The sequence below is a fragment of the Colletotrichum scovillei genome (assembly GCF_011075155.1).
Source record: "Colletotrichum scovillei strain TJNH1 chromosome Unknown Contig00001, whole genome shotgun sequence".
Lineage (NCBI taxonomy): Eukaryota > Fungi > Ascomycota > Sordariomycetes > Glomerellales > Glomerellaceae > Colletotrichum > Colletotrichum scovillei.
Genome location: NW_023336259.1, coordinates 424,297 through 438,538, shown reverse-complemented (window position 1 = coordinate 438,538; position 14,242 = coordinate 424,297). Strand labels below are relative to the sequence as shown.

At 56.9% G+C, this 14,242-nt stretch overlaps 6 protein-coding genes and 1 further gene across 6 annotated transcripts; 3 read left to right on the top strand and 4 right to left on the bottom strand.

Moving 5' to 3' along the window:
* Window positions 1-280: 280 nt before the first annotated feature.
* Window positions 281-1,821, top strand: HER10_EVM0006609 (AhpC/TSA family protein). Its single transcript, XM_035476190.1, has 2 exons — window positions 281-1,049; window positions 1,134-1,821. The coding sequence occupies exons 1-2, from the start codon at window positions 689-691 to the stop codon at window positions 1,592-1,594; spliced, it is 822 nt and encodes a 273-aa protein (XP_035338467.1). The 5' UTR covers window positions 281-688; the 3' UTR covers window positions 1,595-1,821.
* A 128-nt stretch (window positions 1,822-1,949) lies between these two features.
* Window positions 1,950-3,940, top strand: HER10_EVM0008079 (NADH-ubiquinone oxidoreductase 21.3 kDa subunit). The gene is made up of 3 exons (XM_035477613.1): window positions 1,950-2,173; window positions 2,336-2,856; window positions 2,958-3,940. The coding sequence occupies exons 1-3, from the start codon at window positions 2,117-2,119 to the stop codon at window positions 2,980-2,982; spliced, it is 603 nt and encodes a 200-aa protein (XP_035338624.1). The 5' UTR covers window positions 1,950-2,116; the 3' UTR covers window positions 2,983-3,940.
* Window positions 3,272-5,407, bottom strand: HER10_EVM0008827 (3-oxoacyl-(acyl-carrier-protein) reductase; the record flags this gene model as incomplete). The annotated part of the gene is made up of 3 exons (XM_035478336.1): window positions 5,174-5,407; window positions 4,319-5,114; window positions 3,272-3,890 (listed from the first exon to the last, which is right to left on the bottom strand). Exons 1-3 carry the CDS (start codon window positions 5,223-5,225, stop codon window positions 3,272-3,274), a joined length of 1,467 nt encoding a protein of 488 aa, XP_035338692.1. The 5' UTR covers window positions 5,226-5,407.
* Window positions 5,408-6,731: 1,324 nt separating this feature from the next.
* HER10_EVM0003746 (acetyltransferase) lies at window positions 6,732-11,374 on the top strand. Its single transcript, XM_035473410.1, has 2 exons — window positions 6,732-7,208; window positions 7,302-11,374. Exons 1-2 carry the CDS (start codon window positions 6,896-6,898, stop codon window positions 7,673-7,675), a joined length of 687 nt encoding a protein of 228 aa, XP_035338211.1. The 5' UTR covers window positions 6,732-6,895; the 3' UTR covers window positions 7,676-11,374.
* Window positions 8,127-8,651, bottom strand: HER10_EVM0004800 (uncharacterized protein; the record flags this gene model as incomplete). The annotated part of the gene is made up of 1 exon (XM_035474432.1): window positions 8,127-8,651. One exon carries the CDS (start codon window positions 8,649-8,651, stop codon window positions 8,127-8,129), a length of 525 nt encoding a protein of 174 aa, XP_035338297.1.
* HER10_EVM0002287 lies at window positions 9,017-11,105 on the bottom strand.
* Window positions 11,375-11,442: 68 nt separating the features above from the next.
* HER10_EVM0008010 (initiation factor 2 subunit family protein) lies at window positions 11,443-14,039 on the bottom strand. Its single transcript, XM_035477547.1, has 3 exons — window positions 13,699-14,039; window positions 12,461-13,627; window positions 11,443-12,404 (listed from the first exon to the last, which is right to left on the bottom strand). The coding sequence occupies exons 1-3, from the start codon at window positions 13,791-13,793 to the stop codon at window positions 12,305-12,307; spliced, it is 1,362 nt and encodes a 453-aa protein (XP_035338612.1). The 5' UTR covers window positions 13,794-14,039; the 3' UTR covers window positions 11,443-12,304.
* Between the last annotated feature and the right edge of the window lie 203 nt (window positions 14,040-14,242).

The window sequence follows — 14,242 nt, the reverse complement described above, 5'->3', positions numbered from 1 at the left end:
ACCTGCACCTCTTTCTTGCTCCGTACTGAGTGCTGACCATGCTTGCTTGCTCTCGTTTTGGGAGAACCCAGACACGCAGATTCCGAGCCAGCACCCTTCAAAGGCAGAGCAACCATACAACGTTGACACGGCACCACCACCACCCCCCGTCGTCCGCCCATGCCCACCCCAGAAACAGCAACGGCTAATAATACCGCTGCTCACGGCGACCCGAGCTTAATAATTAGCCTGAGCCAGACAGAAAGGAGAGACAAAAAGAGGAGGGGAGGCTGGACGTGAGTGGGAAGGGAAGAGACACTGGACAGAGACAGACTGGGGGCGCCCGCACCAGCACCCGCGACGCACCGCACCGCACCGCCAAAATGCAGCAGCGCAACACGGCAGGACATCTGCATCGCATCAGCCCCCTGGTCCCGGCTGAAGCTCTGGCCATGGCCGCCTGTGATTGGCTCATCTCGAGGACGTCCTCTTCGACCTCCTGTTTACCTCTCAACTTCCCTCGATTCCCGTAACCCCCTCCCATCTCTTGCAATTTCGCATTCTTTTCCCATCGCATCTGGGTCGCATCACCAGCGCATCGCCGCTTTTCAAGTCGCACACTTTCTGCGATCTTCCCATTGTATACCTCTATACGGATACCTGTACCCACCATACACAGCATATAACCCAGCTGAGTCTATATACCACCATGCCTGTCGAGCTTCGCAAGCGCAAGGCCCCCGAGCCTGCTCCGGCTCCGGCGCCCAAGAAGGCCTCGTCCAAGGTCGCCAAGGCGGCCGAGAAGGTCAAGGGCGCTGTCAAGGGCAAGGCCGAGAAGCCCGCCGAGAAGCCTGTTGAAAAGGTTGCCGAGAAGCCCGTCGAGAAGCCCGCCGCTGCCAATGGCTCTGGCAAGAAGGTCAAGGCGGTTAAGGGTGAGACAATCGACCTCGACGGCTTCGGCGGCGACATTGAGACCAACGATGGCGAGAAGACGACCCTCAAGGAGCTCGTCGACAAGAGCAAGGCCGGCGTCGTCCTCTTTACCTACCCGAAAGCCTCGACTCCCGGATGTGAGTGTGTCCATGCATCGATAGATGCTTGGTAATACCTACCTTTTGCCCGATCAACCATGCTAACGAGCTTTTGATATCCAGGCACCAAGCAAGCCTGCCTCTTTAGAGACTCGTACGAGCCCCTCACCAAGACGGGTTTCGCCATCTACGGCCTGTCCATGGACTCGCCCAAGGCCAACACCACCTTCAAGGAGAAGCAGAAGCTGCCTTACCCGCTGCTCTGCGACCCCAAGGCGACCCTGATTGCTGCCATTGGCTTGAAGAAGCCGCCCAAGAGCACCCAGCGCGGCGTCTTCGTCGTCGACAAGGCCGGCAAGGTCCTCATCGCCGAGCCCGGTAGCCCCGCGGGTACCGTCGACGTCGTCACGGCGCTGATTGAGGGCGGCGATGTCGACGGCGCTGAGGAGGCCGCGACCGAAGCCCCGGCCGCCGATGCCAAGAAGGAAGAGGAGGCGGCCAATGGAGAGGTCAAGGCCGACGAGGAGAAGAAGGAGGATGCTGCCGATGAGGCCGAGAAGAAGGATGAGAAGAAGGACGAGTAATCATGTCATGTTGCTGCAGTGTAAGTATAATTTCGTGACGGAAAATGCGTTTGCAATTGGAGGGCCTGAACAGGGCAGGGCACGACAGGGTTTTCTTGTATCCGTATTGTAGCTGGGAATTGATTGTCTGGCGTTGGGCGTGTGCATTGCCTTTTTCTATGCCTCGTCGGCACATCCAAGATGCACAGCTCTGCGGTGCGTTGCGAAATTGCGTGCCATCTTGACCCACGGCCGATTCGATGCGATGAACCCCCCCGGAAATTCCAGCGATGTAGCTTTACAAGGGGAAGTGGTGAAGTGGATACTTTGGTCCAAGAGGTGGTGGTGCCGGGTTGCAAATTCAAGCACGGCTATTGCTTCGACCGGCAAAACCTCGGCCCTCCGGTTCCTTGCTAGAAACTGGAGCACTCTCTCCCGTCCCCCGAACCTCACAACCAACCTCAAGCTGGTCATCGAACCGTTTGCCAATCGAAACCCACCACCCCCAAATCTCCCCTCCACCGTCTACAGACGTCGCCAAATATGGCCTCCAAGGCAATTGCGAAGGCTGCGGCAGGCGGTCTCGTGGAGATCTCCCAGGTACGAACCTCAATTGGTCCTGCGAAAAGCAGGGAAAACCAGACACTATCACGAACCATCACCATCACCACCACCATACACACCCACCACCCTCCGACGAACCATTGAACGACCTCAATTGGGCCAACAGTAGCTAACCTTGTCTTCTTCCTCCTCCTACAGAAGCACACCCTCCAGTCCACAGGCATCTGGGAACGCATCCGCCGCTCCCTGGCCATCGACCCCAACCGCTCCTCCGGCGTGCCCTTGAACCCGACCTTCCGCAACCCGGCACCGGGCGCCAACGACCCCCTGGCCTACGACGACCCCGTCACCGTCCCCGCGGGCGACATCGCCGACAACCCGTACTGGAAGCGCGACGCCCGCCGCAACTACCCGGCCATCAGCGTCGTCAACCAGGCCGACGTCGTGGGCCTGCTGGCCGTCGGCTCCGCTGCCAACCCGCGCGTCGAGCTCATCGGCGAGGCGGGCGAGAAGGCGCTCGTCGCGGCCAAGGAGGAGGGAAAGACGACGGGTATCGCGGCTTACCTCGAGAAGAACGCCGCGCAGGGCGCCGTCGAGGCGAGCAAGGAGGCGCTGTTTACGAATGGGTTGCCGCCGACGCCGAGTGGTGAGGATTTGAAGAGCGGAAAGTGGGATGTGCACAAGTACAAGGTCAACGAGGAGCAGACCTACGGTGAAGGGTGAGTTTTAATGTCTTCCTCTTCTTTTTTTTTTCTCGGGGAGAGGGGGGCGTCCTGTGGTTTGGTGACGATGAGGAACTTTGCTAACCGTGAGTGAACAGCTACCCTTGCCGGACTTTTGCTTGAGCAATTTGGAAATCGAGGGGTTCGCTGTACAGTGTGGAGAGAGGAGGGACAATTGTAAATATGAAGGGCACTAGATTCCATTGAAACGTTTTTCTTTTCTTCACGTTCACGTCTAGAAGAGTCGACCTCTCCAGGTCTCTAAGCTACTCTGTTCGTCTGTTGGGTATCTCACCCCCGTTTCTCATGATGTAGCCGTCTTCAAAATCTGAAACGACCATCGACAAAAACCGCCCAATATGTTGTCTTCCTTGATTAGACAAGAAACAACAAGAAAAGAAAAAAAGCTCCTTCAAATCTCCTTGGTCTCCGGGACCTTTACATCGCCAGCAGCAGCAGCAGGAGCCTCCGGCGCAGAGACCACTTCACCCGTCATGCGCTCAATAATCTTGACTTTGCCCTGCGCCCTCTTCAACCTGTCGTCAAAGTCGTTTACGGCGTCGTCGCTGTTCTCTTTGGAGAGCGTGTCCGGCTCGACCAGCGCAAACGCCGTCGTGACGTTCTTTTCTAGTCTCGCGTTGGGCGCCAGCGGCGGTAGGGAGCAGGTCTTGTTTTGTGACTCTGATGGCGGCTCTGTTGATGGTTGAGGTTGATCGGCCGAGACCGAGGAAGCTGAAGCCGAAGCGCCGGACGGCTTCGTTGTGGTGCTGCTGTTCTTCTGGGGGAGGGAAAGTCTGTTTGCCCAAATAACAGCACGGGCGTGTATCCTGCCGCTCTCATAGAATTTCTCGTAGCCCTTTGCGAGGCCGACGGAGCGGCCCTCGATTTTGCCCGCTTGGATGCCGTCTTCGGTGCCTTGGCGGAAGCCCTCTGAGAAGAATTGGTCTTCTAGCGTGAGGACGTCGTCGAAGGGGTCGAGAGACATGGTTGGTGATATGTCTTTTATAAAATGGAGGAATGAAATTTGAATCCTTGCGTTCTAGCCCTTGAAAGTTGTTTCCAGCTGTCAGTCGTAGTGAGTCTTGAGTTTGTGAAGTTGAGAGTTGATGGAGGGGTGCTTTGAAATGGCGGCGGGGCAAAATTGTGAAGTTTGACTCAGCGAGTTTTTTGGCTAGTGGTTTACACCCAAATGTTTCGACCCTCAACTTTTAAAGATGAACTCTTACGACGGAACAACCCAGCGACAAAAGGTTAAATATCTACTCTTGGGTCAAGATAGGTATTTTCGAAAAAAAAAGTCATCGCTCAAGAATCGAGCATGAGGAAAAGTCTAATTCAACGGAACGTGGGGAATGGAATTCTAAGTCTACTTCATAACTAACACAGCAAAACCCCCAAACGAACGGCCTCGTAATTCAACGTAAGAAGTCCCATCTGAATAAACTGCTTCTACTGCAACCCGAAGAACATACCGCCGTTAGCACAAACAACCTGTCCCGTGCACCACGCAGAGTCCGCAGAGACAAGCATGCCCACGATACCCGCAATCTCCCCAACGTACGCCGGCCTCCCGCCCTCCTCCTCAGCCGCCTTGACCAGCTCGTCCGAGTCGATGCCCTGCCTGGCCTTCATCAGCGGTGCGTGCTCGATGAAGCCCTTGATGAAGCGCTTGAACTCGGGCGTGTTGCCCGCGTACATCTCGGTGAGCACGGGACCGGGGTTGATGGCGTTGACGGTGGCGTTCTCGCTGAGCTCGCGGGCCCAGGTGCGCGTCATGGCCTCGAGGGCGGCCTTTGTGCCGCCGTAGACGCTCTGTTCGGGGAAGCCGGCGGAGGAGCTGACGGAGGACATGTTTACGATGCGGCCGGAGCGATCTTGGGGCAGGTAGGGCTGGACGGCTTGGGTTAGGAGCAAGGGACCGAGGACGTTTACGCGGTAGGAGACGTCGAATTGGGAGACTGTTATGGCGGGGAGGAGGTTGTTTTGGGCGACGCCTGCGTTGTTGATGAGGATGTCGATTTGGAATTTCTTGTTGGTGTTGAGCTTTTCAAAGTGGGATTTGGCGGTTGCGACGAGGGATTGGGGTCCTTCGGGCGTGCCCATGTCGGCTTGGACTGCGAGGGTCTGGATGTTGTGTTTCGTGCTCAGGTCTGTTGCGAGTTGTTCGGCTGGGGATTGGGAGGAGGAGGAGGTGTAGCCCAGAATGAGATTGCAGCCTTTGGCGGCGAGGTGCTCGGCGATGGCGACACCGATGCCTGGATGGTGAATGTGCGTTAGATGATGTTGTGAAGCTTGTAGTTATTGAAAGTCTTACCTCGAGAGGCGCCGGTCACGATTCCGAGCTTGCCATCGAGAGAACGAGACATTGTGATGGAGCTTTTGAGCAGTTGCTGGCTTCTTGTGAATACGAAGTAGGATGCGGTTGAAAGTAGAGAAAGGGGGCAGGGGTATAGTTGTGGTATCAAAAAAGGGAGGACGAGATATTGAGGGAAGGTCGGCAACGTTCACGATGAGAAGAGGACGGGAGCCCAGGAATGGTTCTTATAAGCTATATAGGTAGACTACGGAGTACGGATACCTTTCCTTACCTTACTCAGGGACCAGAAACCCTACCTAAGGTCCCTGGGCAGGGTTCGATTGTCCCGAATGAGTAATGCTAGCAGCTCTCGTGACCCATCAGAAACTTGTTGAGCGACGAAGTAGTTCCCGCCGGCACGTTCCATTGGGCGGGATCTGAACTTGTCAGGACTAGATGTCGTGGGACGTGGATGGATGGGGGAACTCCAGTCGGTGTTTCTGGGTGAAAGCTACCCCGCTATCGCAGAGAGAGCTATGCGCTGGAGTTTCCATCTGTTTTTGCCCCGCGGTCGGTGGGCATCCCACACCTGGCACACCCCCACGTCATTCTCCCGCGCCAATCCCCGGCCGTGGGCTCGACGCCGCCCAGGGGGCCACGATTTTTGGTGGTCCTGGATCATCGTGGATTAGCGTTTGATGTCTGAGGACCAGGAGGGTTCCTTCTGGCTGGGCTTTATGTTGACCTAGTGTTATGTACTTGTACATTTTTGAAATGCAGAAGCGCCATGAGAATGGAATGAAAGCAAAGTCCGCTACCACCGCAGAGCTGAGAGTAAGGTAGTCTGGCTTACACATAGAAGCAATATCTATTATTCGTAAGCATACACAAGCCTCAATCACTTGCCCAAAGCTCGTATTCAAATATTTCAGTAATGAAAGAGTAATATCTTCCCAGATGAGATTCAGTATGTTTGAGAATAGTTTGATAGATTATGTGATTAGGGGCTCTTCTTCCAGTCTTGAGAATAGGAAATGACGGTCGAGAGGATGGTGAAGCGTGAGATGTAACTACCTAAACTAAAAGGCGGTCCGTATGTGGTAGATTCGGATGTCTTTTGATCGAGTGCTTCAGTAGTGCCTTAGTAAATTGACAGTAATAGCAAATCGTACTGAGAGTAGGATGTTGCGGATGCAATCTCATCCCTGTGCGAGCAGTACCAATCTCATAAGTTTGTCGGAGTTCAGACACATTAATGGCACAACCCATCCGGAACAACTTGAATTGAAGTTTGAGGAAAAGTCCAGCAACACAACTTTCACTAAAAGTAACCAGCCTTAGTCATCCTATAATTGATTATGTAAAGGTTCAACTGAAGGCTCGAAACATGAAGGACCTGTCCTGTCAACGGTTGTAAACACGGAAGAGTACAGGTTCGAGCTGCAATAAGCTCGTGTATCTTAGCTGAGCATCTGGCGGGGCAGTTTTGAGCGACGCTCGGAGCCTTGTGCGGCGGTGGTGGGGTTCTTGCAGCCACCTCATGGTCCAACGACCAGGGTCTTTCCAAAAGTCTACACCACACTCCCCTCCTCAGCGTCTCCCATCGCGAAATCAACCCACCACCGCACCCTGCGTCTCTTCAGCCTTGCGCTACTCTACGCAAAGCCGGCCAACGTCGTCGTTTGGAACCCGTCCGTTCATTCACAGCCCCCACGACCCAGACACACAACCTCGCCCACCATGGATATCCGCCTCCTCAAGCCCGCCGACCTCCCCCTCATACAGCACGCCAACCTCGAGAACCTGCCCGAGAACTACTTCCTAAAGTACTACCTCTACCACGCCCTCTCGTGGCCCCAGCTCAGCTATGTCGCCGTCGACGTCTCCCGCCCCAAGCGCACCCCCTACGACTACCCCAAGATCGTCGGCTACGTCCTCGCCAAGATGGAGGAGGAGCCCACCGACGGCGTCGCCCACGGCCACATCACCAGTCTCAGCGTCATGCGCACCCACCGCCGCCTAGGTATCGCCGAGAAGCTGATGCGCCAAAGTCGTACGTTTACACCTCTGTTCCCACGCGGACGCTCCGTCTACGGCATTGCTATTGACTAAAGGGATTGACTGACTGACACACACCACTCAACAGAACTCGCCATGGTCGAGACCTTCGGCGCCCAATACGTCTCCCTCCACGTCCGCGTCTCCAACCAGGCCGCCATCCACCTCTACCGCGACACCCTCGGCTTCAAGAACGAAAAGACGGAGAGCAAATATTACGCCGACGGCGAGGACGCCTACTGCATGAAGCTCGACCTGAGCTACATCCGCGAGCAGATCCAGGACGAGCGCGACCGCGAGGAGGAGGAGGCCGCCGCGGGCGAAGCCGCAGACGAGGGCGAGGCCGTGGGCGACGTCGGGCGCGATCCGAACGCGCCCGCCGCCGATAAGAAGCGCAAGGTCAAGGTCGGTCGCGGGTTGGGTGTCGGGGAGCTCGTTGAGAAGAACGAGAGCAAGAACTGAGCGGTCCTTCTTTCCGGGGAAGAGTATGTCGAATTGCTTGAAAACGTCTGGCTGCCCACCTATGCGACGGCTTGATGCAGAGCGGGAGGGGCAATGCCTCCTGCTTCCCGCCTGGTTTTGGAATAGCAGAGAGTCTGTCCAAGATGTGGGTGGGATTCAAAACAAAAAGTCAATGAAACTTGACAGACGGAAATGTAGAGCTCAATGTTGGGACGAGAATGACTGTCTGTACGAGCTTGACCTATGCAGCGGAGTTCAAAAGCTTTATACGATCATGTTCATGACTGGGTTATGGCGCATTATAGCAAGGTACCCAAAACAAGACAATAGACGAGGCAATTGGTGGCGGTAGCAAAAAGAAAAGTTTCCTGGTTATCTCTACAGGCTATACACTTGTCTGGTTCCCTGTCCATAAGGTATGTAAATAAGTATGAGAGTATGTGTGGACCATCTACCACACCCCAGACTTCTGATCCTCCGCCGCCAACTCCCGCGCAAACTCCGCGTCCGCCTCGACCTTGAGCTTCTCGATATTCCTCGACAACTCGTCAATCTCCTCCTCTAGGCGCTGCGTATTGTCATCGCCGCCTCTTCCGCCGCATCCACCGCCACGGCCTCGGCCCCAGCCTCGACCGCCGCCGCAGCGTCCTCTTCCAGGATTGCTATCCAGCATCTCGGTTCTCACTTTGTCTAGCTCCTCCACCCTCCTGGCGATGTCCTTCTCCATGTCCTCCACCGCCTTGAAGAGCGCCTGGGACGAGGGCGGCGTCGGCGTGGATGGGGCGGAAACCGCACCACCGCCGCCGCCGATGCTAGGGCTTCTGTTCCCTGCTGCTGGCGCTGGCGGTACTGCTGTGAATGGCCATGCCCCGGGCAACCCTCCCCAGGGACCGGGACCAGGAGGACCAGGAGGACCATTGCCTGGGAAACCACCCGGCATGGAACCTCTACCCGGCCCTGGAGGTCCCCACGGCATGCCCCAAACATTCGGCACAGGAGAGGCGTTATTGGGGAAGTTGGGGATCGGAGGAGTGCCGTGTACCACGGGTGGCGGGGGAACATGAACACCAATGGGCGGGACAAACACTGTCGGCCCGCCCCACGGCGCCGGTCCGGGACCGTGATGTTGCTGATGCTGTTGATGCTGCTGCTGTTGTTGATGCTGTTGGTGTTGCTGCTGCTGTTGGCTATGTCGACGCTGCTGCTCTTGATGTTGTCTTTGCTGTTCTTGGTGTCGTCGTTGCTGCTCCTGGTGTTGTCTCTGCTGCTCCTGGTGTTGTCTCTGTTGCGCCTGGTGCTGCTGCTGTTGCTGCTGCTGTTGCTGCTGGTGTCGTTGGTGCTCTAGCTGATGCCGACGTTGGTGATCATGGTGATTAGGATCTCCTCCCAGCCCACCACGACCGCCACCCCTCCGCGCTTCCCTATGCGCTTCTCTCTGCTCTCGCCTTGCCCCCCTACTCTCCCTCCTGCTTTCCCTCCTCTCTTCCCTCCGCTCCCTCTTCTCCTCTTTCCTCCTCGCGCGGCGTTCCTTCCGCTTTTCCTTGCGCGTTGCCCGCTGCTGGCGCTTAAGTTTGCGCCAGTCCTGCGTGATGCTTCTAATTTCCGCTCTGAGGGCCTTCTCCTCTGCCTTTTTCGACGCAGCGGTGGCTGCTGTTGCTGTACCTTCTGGTCCTTTCTCTGGCTGCTGCGAGGATTGCGTCGCCGCTGTGGACCCGGCGGAACGTATGTCCTCGCGGAGCTGCGCAATATCGTCTTTCGTGACGGGCTGTTCTGGGTGTGATAGCCAAGTGGTGATACGCTGTTTGTAGATGGGGAGCTGTGAAGGGTAGAGGTCTTCGTAGTCTGGCAGTGAGCCGACGGAGGATGCAGAGGATGCCGAAGATGAAGAAGAGGCGGAGGAGGATGAGATGGAGCGCTGGTCTGAGGGGTACCGGCCGGGAGGTCGACCGCGGCCTGCTACTCCGCCTCTCCCGCCATCTCCGCTCTCATGGCGAGCGTGTTGTTGTTCCGGGCCGCTGCCTTGGTAGAAGGGATGCTGCGGGTTCGAATGTGGAATGATCGGTGGCTGAGGGTGAGGCGGCCCCGTCGGGAAAAAGGTTCCTGGAACTTGGCCGGGGCCGCCAAACATGGGCGCCGGTGGCGGACCCGGAGGTGCAGGCGGCGGAGGAGGAGCCCACCCGGGGCCGGCATAATGCGCTTGCGCGCGCGGCGTGGTAGTGCTTCCAAACCTGATGCCGTTCTCGTCCGCAATCAGGTTCCCTACTCGAATACCGTTGCTGCCTGCGACAATGCGGTCGCCAATGTTAATACCGTCCGTGGAGACAGTGATACCGCCAAAGCTCCAGCTATTCCGTGATTCATTGGAGCCAGACTGAGGTTGCTGCTGGGTTTGCATCGCGGGCCCTTGACTAGGATGCGCTGGGAACGGTACGGGCGTGGGACCGCCGCTACCACTCCCATCACCGAGACCAAGATCACGGTTGCCGCTTCCGATAGCAGGATTCTCAGCGTTTCTGTCAAAGGACCGGTCCCACGCGCCCGGCATGTGCAGATCGTCCTCCGCTACCTCAGGTACCAGCGTGATGAGCATGCCCCTGGGTCGGAAGAACCCCTCGTTCCACTGCGCGACCACAACTTCTGCTTCCTCTCTCCTTGTACCCGAAGCAGCGGCCGCTGCCCCGGGGTCCGTCTCCCTGTCTGCGCGAATCTGATCTAGTTGCGCCGAAGCATGAGCGCTACCGCCGCTGTTGCTCTGCCCCGTACCTCTTCCATTCGACGTGGCAGCGGCGGCGGCAGCAAGGGCCTCCTCCTCGGCCTGCAGCTTACGGTCGATGACGGCCGCGTTCCGTGCCGCAGCGTGGTGCGGGATCAGGCAATTGAGAAATGTCGCCCAGTCCTGCTGCGTGACGTCGCGGGGGGCCCAGGCCGGGGAGTAGGGTACGTCGTCCGGTGTCGAGGTCGGGGTGACGGTCAGTGCGTGGACGAGCAGTTGGTCCCTGGGTGACGGGGCGAGTGCCGCGGGCGCCGGCCTGGATTCGAAATAGGCTGCCGTGAACTCCGAGTACGCTGCCGTCGATGCCGATACTGAATCCGAAAGAGATTGAGACTGGTGAAACCCCCCTCCAGTTGCTGCGAGAGAGCGGCTGGAGAGGTCGAGGCTTGCATTTGAGCTATGATGGTGAAAACCGCCGCCGCCGCTGCTGCCTGGGCCGCCGGTGCGGGGTGTCAATGGCGGGGTGTAGATGACTTCGCTGTGTGATGAGGCGTGCGAAGAGCCGCGCGAGGCAGCGTCGTCGGCGCCATGATGGGACGAAATGTGTGGTGAGTTTGAGGGCGGATTTGACGGCCGGCCAGAGTTTGAGTAGATGTCTGTCTCGGAGTACGGCGGAGGAGGCACGTCGTCGAGTTCGGGGTCTCGTATGGCCGCCATTCGCGATGGGGACCTGAGCTCGGTGTGGGATGATATGTTGTGAAGCTTGAAGCAGAGCTGTCGAGACTGGAAGATATTTGATTCGCGACGATGTTCAGATTATCAAATTGTTCACCAAGGTAATCTGGTGGGTCGAATACAAGAGAGTAAAGTAGGTAGTTTGCGACGAGAGGTGAGATGGAAAAGAGGCCAAGATGAGTAAACCCAAGACTTTGGAAAACGGCACTACGGCACACGACGGATGAAGAAAGTGTGGGAATACAAGGCACTTTGATGAGCTTATTAGCTAGCTGGTTGTTGTAGCTTGGCTAGGCTAAGGTTGGGCCTTCCGTTGGCCGTTTGACTCAATCCTCCTCTCCTCCATCCCTCCATCATATTTCTCCAAATCTCAACCTTGCAAGAACAAATGGCCATGCTTTCCCACTAGCGAATCTCTCTGACCAGTTTGTCCCCTCGTTCGCGTAGCCTTACGACGTCTAATTCCCACCCCTCGAACGGTGAACCACAGTTCGTCACTCAATAGAGAGGGTCGGGGGTCAAACCCCACACCCTCGGGAGCCCAAGCGGTGCGGCCAAGCTCACGCCAGGTAAAGATAAGCATCAACCTTGTTTGAGGGTGACCCCTGCGGTCCACGGCGCAGTCAAAAGTTGCGAGGGGCACGCGTTTGTTCGCAAACCCCGATTGTTCAAGGTTTCCCCTCCCCCAATGAAATAAAAAGCCACCGCTAAATTGAACCCTGGATAAGAGCAGCCCGCAGTCACTTTCTTCGAGAAGGCTCTCTGTACTGCAACACGCTGACGCGGCCTCTTCGGAGGCAGCAATACGCCATCAGTGTAATCCCTCCACATCAAGCCACATAAGCCTGCAATCCAGTGGGTCTCTCTCCCATGCCGTTGGAAACGCCGCCGCGACTCTTGAGCTTGTGTTACCCCTCCAAACTGAACGCCATGCTGCCGAACCAACCGACCCTTAGCCCTAGATAGAGAAGGGGGCCAGGATTGAACCGCGAATTAGTATACTTGTACAGAACACAGGCTATGCATGCGCCTGGTATCATTCAATAGCTGGGCCAGGGCTGAAAGTTCGCTTTCGTCTTCGGGCCACGAATCATCCCCAAGGCCGCGGACGCCGCTGTCGCGTCCCCTGCAGCGTTAAACGTGCTAGGCTTTCCCACAGAGACATATTTCAGAGGCAGCACTCATCGGTCAGCCTCCGTGCTCCAGAGATGGAAATCGACATCTTCTGGCTTGTAGTGATCCGCAATGATAGTGGACAGATGGTTCCGCGAGTGTGCGCCACTGTGTAGCATGTTAGTTGTGGCTCAACGCCGTCATGTTGGGGATCATGGACTTACAGATTGGTAATGTAGGTGTCGAGCAATTCGGGAGGCACAAACTCACTAACCGCGCTGCGAACGTCGACACCGTTGACCATGGCTCCGTCTGCGAAGCTGACATGGCCCATAGAGCTTCCCCATTCTACGAGGCTCTCTTCGTCAAAGTAGCTCTCTGGGCAGAGCTTGTAGACACCGCTGAGGATAATCACCGGGTTGCCCTGCTCCTTGGCTGCGCGTGCAATCACACCAGCGCCTGCATCTGTCAGGATGCCGCCGTTGGCCAGGACGGCTCTTGCTCCCAGAATCACCTTGTTAATCCGGGGCATGTAGGCCATCAGACCGCTGTTGAGGATGTTGATCGCACTGATGCCCGCTGCTGCAAGCTTCTTCCTGAAAGATGCATATGGCGGCTCCCCACCGGAGCAGGCAGCCGTTCCGGCAGCGATGAACAGGGTGAACTTTCTTCTTGTTGCAGCGCGTAGGATGAACTTCTGGACCGTGGCTGAAGGCTGGTGCACCAACACATAGTCTCCGGGGTGAATCTGAACATCCGCAGCTCCTGCAATCTGGTCGTCCACCTGGCCGATCTCGTCCTTGAGCTCCTCGATACCCTCACAGACTTCTGACCTCAGAGCGTGTACCCTAGTTGACTGTCCACGAAGGGGTGTCGAAGCGCCAGAGTCCTTGCCAAACGGCGATCCGGCCATGATGCCAGCAGTGTCCACTGGGGGTGACGCCTCGAGAAGGGAAAAGAGAGACTTTGAGACGTGGAAAGAGCTCGCGGACGTGAGGAAACCGGGGCGAACGGGTCTTGGGCCGCTCGTGATGTAGTCTGAACCTGCATCCTGCTTGGTATATGTAGAGGGAGGCCATTGGTGCTCCAGCTTGGAGGGGTCTGGCACTGCTGTTGTCGGGGTTCCTCCAACTTCTGTGGCAGTCTCACTAAAGTCCTCGTTTCGGTCCTCGGCAGCCTCGTCTCGGATCAGGCTCAACACGCGTCTAACGATGTTGCCGACGACCAATTCCTTGGGCTGTGCGGCGATGAGGCGCAATCCTATCTGCTGCACCTTCTCCAGCAACGAGTCGACGTCGTTCCATTTCGACTTGGCCACGACCTGGAGGAGAATGTGTGCGGTCGCGACAGCGCAGAGCTCGGAGCCCTGGATCTGTCGTCTTTTCAGGAGACTGGCGGATTCAAGGATTAGCGCGGCTGGGCCAGGGGGAGAAAAGGATTATGCGGCCGGCAAGATACGTACGAGATGAGACTGTCGATTGACGCTTCCAGAGGCTTACCCTTCAGGGTTTTGAGGTACCGTTCGAGGTCCCCCGCGCTGGGCTTCACGGTAGCCATTTTCGGTTGTGGGTGCTGTCGCCGAAACCAAGGTCCGATATTGGGAGGGGTGGGAGTGAGTCGTCGCAGACACTTTTCGGGATTGATCGATGGGGGTTACTGAAGTCGCAGGATATTCCGAAATGGTAATCTGGTTGTCTTCAGTCGCTGCACAATGTGGATGTACCGATCAATGGCCGTTGGTCTAGCTTTGGGCATGGACTGAATGGAGAATTGGAAATTGTGCGCAAACGGTTGTGACTCAACTGTGAAGCTCAGAGAGGGACATTGAACGACCCCTGTCACGCTAAAAATTTCGAGGGGCATTAGATGACCACAAGCTCCGTATCGCACCTCCCTTACCACCTGCGCCAGCTGGCAACGGTGAGGGACAGCCCTCGACAGCGGGCTAGTCTCGGCCCGAAGCAACCCGGATCGAGAAGAACACCCGTGGACCTTCAGGTGTCCCC

Bases quoted from the DNA above. Each gene is read 5' to 3' on its own strand.
- HER10_EVM0008010 (XM_035477547.1), bottom strand. From the start codon at position 13,793: ATGGCTACCGTGAAGCCCAGCGCGGGGGACCTCGAACGGTACCTCAAA. The intron at 13,628-13,698 runs GTACGTATCTTG...TGAATCCGCCAG, and splicing joins TCAATCGACAGTCTCATCTC to TCTCCTGAAAAGACGACAGA. The intron at 12,405-12,460 runs GTAAGTCCATGA...CATGCTACACAG, and splicing joins GACACCTACATTACCAATCT to TGGCGCACACTCGCGGAACC.
- HER10_EVM0003746 (XM_035473410.1), top strand. From the start codon at position 6,896: ATGGATATCCGCCTCCTCAAGCCCGCCGACCTCCCCCTCATACAGCAC. The intron at 7,209-7,301 runs GTACGTTTACAC...ACCACTCAACAG, and splicing joins GAAGCTGATGCGCCAAAGTC to AACTCGCCATGGTCGAGACC.
- HER10_EVM0006609 (XM_035476190.1), top strand. From the start codon at position 689: ATGCCTGTCGAGCTTCGCAAGCGCAAGGCCCCCGAGCCTGCTCCGGCT. The intron at 1,050-1,133 runs GTGAGTGTGTCC...TTTGATATCCAG, and splicing joins GAAAGCCTCGACTCCCGGAT to GCACCAAGCAAGCCTGCCTC.
- HER10_EVM0008079 (XM_035477613.1), top strand. From the start codon at position 2,117: ATGGCCTCCAAGGCAATTGCGAAGGCTGCGGCAGGCGGTCTCGTGGAG. The intron at 2,174-2,335 runs GTACGAACCTCA...CTCCTCCTACAG, and splicing joins GTCTCGTGGAGATCTCCCAG to AAGCACACCCTCCAGTCCAC. The intron at 2,857-2,957 runs GTGAGTTTTAAT...GTGAGTGAACAG, and splicing joins GAGCAGACCTACGGTGAAGG to CTACCCTTGCCGGACTTTTG.